General features: G+C 49.5%; 1 protein-coding gene across 1 annotated transcript; it reads right to left on the minus strand.

Moving 5' to 3' along the window:
- Positions 1-626: 626 nt before the first annotated feature.
- On the minus strand, positions 627-3,113 carry BBBOND_0001510 (hypothetical protein, conserved; the record flags this gene model as incomplete). The annotated part of the gene is made up of 1 exon (XM_012914992.1): positions 627-3,113. The coding sequence occupies one exon, from the start codon at positions 3,111-3,113 to the stop codon at positions 627-629; it is 2,487 nt and encodes an 828-aa protein (XP_012770446.1).
- Positions 3,114-6,629: the final 3,516 nt, after the last annotated feature.

A 6,629-nucleotide genomic window follows, 5' to 3' on the forward strand; every position in this document is an offset into this window, starting at 1 on the left:
TAGAGGAGCGATGTAGAGTGGATAAAGGGGCGGTGTGGAGTGGATAATAATCACCACTTGTGACCATGTCACCGCTGCCGTGACCATGCCATCGCTGCCGTGACCATGTCATCGCTGCCGTGACCATGTCATCGCTGCCGTGACCAGACATCGCTGCCGTGACCATGACATCGCTGCCGTGACCATCAACTTGGTCAGTTGCTAGGTCACCACATTGGTCACCCCTTTGGTCAGCACTTTGGTCACCCCTTTGGTCAGCACTTTGGTCACCCCTTTGGTCAGCACTTTGGTCAGCACATTGGTCACCACCTTGGTCACCACTCTGGTCAACACTTTGGTCAGCACCTTGGTCAGCACCTTGGTCAACACGTTGGTCACCACTTTGGTCATGGCATTGGTCAGCACGTTGGTCAACACGTTGGTCAGCACTTTGGTCAGCTCTCTGGTCATAGCATTGGTCAGCACGTTGGTCAACACTTTGGGCAGCATCTTGGTCAACACATTAGTTAACTATTACACAATCACATACAACGATTAATGAGTGATACAACAGATTAAACATCAATTCATTGATTAGGTGAGTAGGTGATGCTAGGTGAGTGTAGGCAGTAAACACGTGAGTACGATTATGGTTGCAGGTAAAACACCCTGTTAAGCTTGTTAACACGCGCAGCCGCAAGTAGCGATTGAGCAGCGATGCGATGACTCGAGGGACTATGTAGATGCGATTTGATGTGGAGGAGGTCTAGGCGGATGACCATGATGTGGAGGAGGTAGAGGAGAGAGAGGAGCCAGAGCGCGACGTTAAGCCAGACGAAGGGGGCGCGGATCTTGAAGAGGAATTTGTCGCATTGTTGAAACAGGTCTTTGAAATATTGTGAGTTTAGCACGGCATTGAATTGATTATAGAAATCATGGCATTTCTTGCTGACATCGAGCGTCGTTGGGTCACCAAATGCAAAGCCATATCTGTAGAATGTTGGTGAGACACCCTTACATTTCACCATGGATTCGCATTTACAATGCGGTTGGCCTGCTACATTTTCCTTCGCCTCATCACTCTTTCCATGTTCTCCGCGTTTGCACTTGCTACTGTTAAGGCAATTACGGCAGCCCCAGTCTGCGCAGAAAATATTGCAGAAGTCGTCACATAGATTTTTGAGATACTCCCAGAACGTCCATGGAAGGTACACCGCCCAGGACACGTAGGTGTCACAGTGTTTCAAGGCGAAGTAGCAATATGCATCTTCGGCCAAGGGATACATGAATGGAGTGCAGTCATTTGTTTCTTTTTTGTTTCTACATGTGTCGGCGGTTGTTAGATTCTTAAGGTGTGGGTGTTCGCATTCGGTGTGAGTTGCAGACTTAGAACCGTAGGCGTCGAGAAGTGCTTTCGTAAAGACAATAGGATCAGGTTGCAGTTGAATGGAGAGCATGTCAACGGATGTCTCAAATGCGGATCGCATATCGGTCAGGTTCATGCGCTTACTTGACCCACAGCTGTTAGCAAGCGACTGGACGAAACTGAAGTGCTCCGATATTGTGGACGGCGGCTTTGGCACCAGGCATAGCAATCCCTTGAGATTGGAATTAGCAAAGAATTTCCTAAGAATGTGACATATGTCCCTACCCGTCTTAGTGGACCCAGAGAATCCCCTGAATCCAAGCGGCGTAATACAGGGCATGCCTTTCCTGGCAGTTGAAGGACAATTGACGCACTCGTACCTGCAACCAATTTTGCTTAGCTGGTGAGGTAGATGCCCGGGCAAACAATCGTTAAGATAGGACATTAATGGGGAAGTTGGACGGCAATTTGCTTGGCTGTTTACTTGGCACTTTGGTTGACCATTTGCTTTGCCGTTTGGTTGGCACGCTGCTTTGTCTTCCGAGTGGTCGATACACTGCGATTTGCCCGATGGTATATCTTTGCCGTACATACAATCGCGCCAACCAAAGTTGTACGCCGCATAGCTACACTGGCTGAGCAGGAATTTCAGCGGCGGGAACAATCGGCGTAATATGTCGAGCAACATGTCGAAGCAATCTTCGCCGCTTTGGGGGTAGTGGAATTTCATGGAATTATTCGACAGGTCAGAGGCGTAGGTGGTGGATTCATCGCCTGTTCCGGCTATTGTTGTCAACACGTCATAGGCGGTGGCACATACGTCCGTTATAGCGGCTCGTATGTCCTTGTATGGTATCTTTAGTGGGTGCGCATTTAAGCTTAAATCTTCTTGATTGAGATATGAGATTTGTAAGATGTCTCCGTTCTCAGTTTCTTCTTCCTCCGCTTTCCGCTCTTCATCTTTATTGAGCTCCTCCAATATTTCAAGGACTCTCTCATCTCGAGCAGCGCTATATATCGGATTGTGCGGGAGCCCCGAGAGCCAAACTAGCATTTCATACACCGAACACGGATGCCTCTTTGAGGTTAGAGTGGACAGATGACACGCGTCATTATATTTGTTCATGTGATGGTAAAGGCAATCAAGAATGTCACAAATATCGAAGTGCGTTTTATCCTTTGGCTCACCTGTCTTAATATCTTTATTTGATTCGCACGCTTTGATGTGATCGAAAACCATACCGCGTTCTACTTTATTCTCCACGAGCTTTTCAAGAATATTTCCACCGGTGAACTTATACTTGCACTGCAGCTCCCCGTCCTGCTTCGTCGCTTTATCTGTCTGTACACAGTAACCGCACTGCCTCATGAATTCACCAAGTGAATTTACTTTTCTGTCCTCCTCTTTCAAGTATAGTGATTTGGTCCTCCAGCTGCCTCCTTCCGCGCACCTCCTCTCCAACTCCCCGAGACACTCGACTAACATCGGCAAGCAACTAAAAAACACTTTACCACATTTTAACGCTTCCTCAGTTGGCTCAGATTTCGAAGGATTACCAACATTTTCCACCCAGGTAATTCCTTGCCCCGAGTACCTGCTGACGTACTGCTTCGCGAGCTCCCCGTGGAACGCCCGGACGCCGGCCTTGACGACGTTGAGCAGCGGAGAGGCCTCGGCGAAACCGGAGGGGGTGAGGGTGTCGAGCTGTGTTTGGAGTTCGGCGAGGTTGGTGGAGACGTCAGCGTGGAAGTGGCGTTGGGTGTGCATTGTGGACAGGAGGGCGGAGAGGGCGTCGGCGAGGGGGGTGAGATAACAAAAATTTGGTCAACTTCGGTTAAGGTAATTTTATGGAAGCGATTTAGGTAATTTTTAGGGGTCGACGAAATGTTGCAAAATTAGGTGACGGGGCGGTGAGGGAGGTTAAGGGAGGTGGAGAGGGAGGAGAGGGAAGTGTTGGAGATTAAGGTAACAAAAATTTGGTCAACTTTGGTTAAGGTAATTTTTTGGAAGCGATTTAGGCAATTTTTAGGGGTCGAAGAAATTTTGCAAAATTAGGTGAAAGGGCGATCAGGGAGGTTAAGGGAGGTGGAGAGGGGGATGGTAAGTGTAATTAAAATATCGATGTAGAGTGGGTTAGGGAGCGATGTAGAGTGGATAAAGGGGCGATGTAGAGTGGATAAAGGGGCGATGTAGAGTGGGTAAAGGAGCGATGTAGAGTGGATAAAAGGGCGATGTAGAGTGGGTAAAGGAGCGATGTAGAGTGGGTTAAGGGGCGATGTGGAGTGGGTTAGGGAGCGATGTAGAGTGGATTAGGGAGCGATGAGGAGTGGATTAGGGAGCGATGTGGAGTGGACAGAGGAGCGATGTAGAGTGGATAAGGGAGCGATGTAGAGTGGATTAGGGAGCGATGAGGAGTGGATTAGGGAGCGATGTGGAGTGGGTAAAGGGGCGATGTGGAGTGGGTTAGGGAGCGATGTAGAGTGGGTAGAGGAGCGATGTAGAGTGGATAAGGGGCGATGTAGAGTGGATAAAAGGGCGATGTAGGGTGGGTTAAGGGGCGATTACAGGAGGTGAAGGAGCGATGTAGAGTGGATTAAGGCGCGATGTAGAGTGGTTTAGGCAGCGATGTGGAGTCGGTTAGGGAGCGATGTAGAGTGGTTTAAGGAGCGATGTAGAGTGGATAAAGGGGCGATGTGGAGTGGGTTAAGGGGCGATGTGGAGTGGGTTAAGGGGCGATGTAGAGTGGGTTAAGGGGCGATGTAGAGTGGGTTAAGGGGCGATGTGGAGTGCGTTAAGGGGCGATGTAGAGTGGGTTAAGGGGCGATGTGGAGTGGATTAGGGAGCGATGTAGAGTGGATTAGGGAGCGATGTAGAGTGGATTAGGGAGCGATGTGGAGTGGGTTAGGGAGCGATGTAGAGTGGGTTAAGGGGCGATGTAGAGTGGATAAAGGGGCGATTTAGAGTGGATTAGGGAGCGATGTAGAGTGGGTTAAGGGGCGATGTAGAGTGGGTTAGGGAGCGATGTAGAGTGGGTTAGGGAGCGATGTAGAGTGGGTAAAGGAGCGATGTAGAGTGGGTTAAGGGGCGATGTAGAGTGGGTTAGGGAGCGATGTGGAGTAGGTTAGGGAGCGATGTAGAGTGAATAGAGGGGCGATGTAGAGTGGACTAGGGAGCGATGTAGTGTGGGTTAGGGAGCGATGTAGAGTGGGTTAAGGAGCGATGTAAGGTGGATAAGGGAGCGATGGAGAGTGGGTTAAGGGGCGATGTAGAGTGGGTTAAGGAGCGATGTAGAGTGGATTAAGGAGCGATGGGGAGTGGGTTAAGGGGCGATGTAGAGTGGATAGAGGAGCGATGTGGAGTGGATGAGGGAGCGATGTAGAGTGGATTAAGGGGCGATGCAGAGTGGGTTAGGGAGCGATGTAGAGTGGGTTAAGAGGCGATGTAGAGTGGATAAGGAGCGATGTAGAGTCGGTAAAGGGACGATGTAGAGTGGGTTAAGGGGCGATGTAGGGTGGATAAGGGGCGATGTAGAGTGGATAAAGGAGCGATGTAGCGTGGATTAGGGAGCGATGTAGGGTGGATAAAGGGGCGATGTAGAGTGGGTAAAGGGGCGATGTGAAGTGGATAAGGGGCGATGTAGAGTGGATAAGGAGCGATCTGGAGTGGATAAAGGGGCGATGTGGAGTGGGTTAGGGAGCGATGTAGAGTGGGTAAAGGGGCGATGTAGAGTGGGTTAGGGGCGATGTGGAGTGGATAAGGGAGCGATGTAGAGTGGGTAAGGGAGCGATGTAGAGTGGATTAAGGGGCGGTGTAGAGTGGGTTAAGGGGCGATGTAGAGTGGGTTAAGGGGCGGTGTAGAGTGGATAAAGGGGCGATGTGGAGTGGATAAAGGAGCGATGTAGAGTGGATTAGGGAGCGATGTAGAGTGGATAAAAAGGCGATGTAGAGTGGATAAGGGGCGATGTGGAGTGGGTTAGGGAGCGATGTAGAGTGGATAAAGGGGCGATGTAGAGTGGGTTAGGGAGCGATGTGGAGTGGATAAAGGGGCGATGTGGAGTGGGTTAAGGGGCGATGTGGAGTGGATAGAGGAGCGATGTAGAGTGGGTAAAGGGGCGATGTAGAGTGGGTTAGGGAGCGATGTAGAGTGGATAAGGAGCGATGTGGAGTGGATAAGGAGCGATGTAGAGTGGATGATAATCACCACTTGTGTCCATGTCATCGCTGCCGTGTCCATGTCATCGCTGCTGTAACCATGTCATCGCTGCCTTGTCCATGACATCGCTGCCGTGATTATGTCATCGCTGCTGTGTCCATGACATCGCTGCCGTGACCATGTCATCGCTGCCGTAACCATCAACTTGGTCAGGTGCTTGGTCATCACGTTGGTCAGCACATTGGTCAGCATCTTGGTCATGGCATTGGTCAGGTGCTTGGTCATGGCATTGGTCACCACTCTGGTCAGCACCTTGGTCAACACGTTGGTCACCACTTTGGGCAGCATCTTGGTCACCACTTTAGTTAACTATTACACAATCACATACAACGATTAATGAGTGATACAACAGATAATATTACAATTCATTTGTTAGGTGAGTAGGTGATATGCTAGGTGAGTGTAGACAGTGAACACGTGAGTACGATTATGGTTGCAGATAAAACACCCTGCCCAGTTTGTTAACGCGTGCAGCGGCGAGTAGTGATTGAGCAGCAATACGATGAGATGAGGGACTATGTAAGTGCGATTTGATGTGGAGGAGGTCGAGGCGGACGACCATGATGTGGATGAGGTATAGGAAAGAGAGGAGCCAGAGGGCTACGTTGAGCCAGATGAAGGGGGCGCGGATGGTGAAGAGGAAGTCGTCGCATTTGTCGAACAGTTCGGTGAAATATTGCGATTTTAGAACTTTACTTAATTGAGTGCAAAAATCGTAGCATGTTTTTTCATTGTCTACTTTGTTTAACACCGACGCATTACCAATTGCTAATCCATACTTATAGAATGTAGGTGTGACGCCTTTGCAGCCGACTATAGAAGGGCAGCGACAATGAGGAATTTCAGTTTTCTCATCTTTGAGACCATGCTGTCCACGTTTGCATTTGTCGGCGCGGAGGCATTTTTGACAACCCCATTCTTGGCAAAGAATATCACAAAAATCTTTGTATAGGTTGTTGAGACAATCCCAGAAATTCCACGGGAGGATGCGCCCAGAAACCTACGTGTCAATTAGGATTGATGCTAAGAAAATTGAAGGATCCCACCTGAAATTTTTGAAAAAAGGGGCC

The sequence above is a fragment of the Babesia bigemina genome, scaffold Bbigscaff_62562, assembly GCF_000981445.1.
Source record: "Babesia bigemina genome assembly Bbig001, scaffold Bbigscaff_62562".
Lineage (NCBI taxonomy): Eukaryota > Apicomplexa > Aconoidasida > Piroplasmida > Babesiidae > Babesia > Babesia bigemina.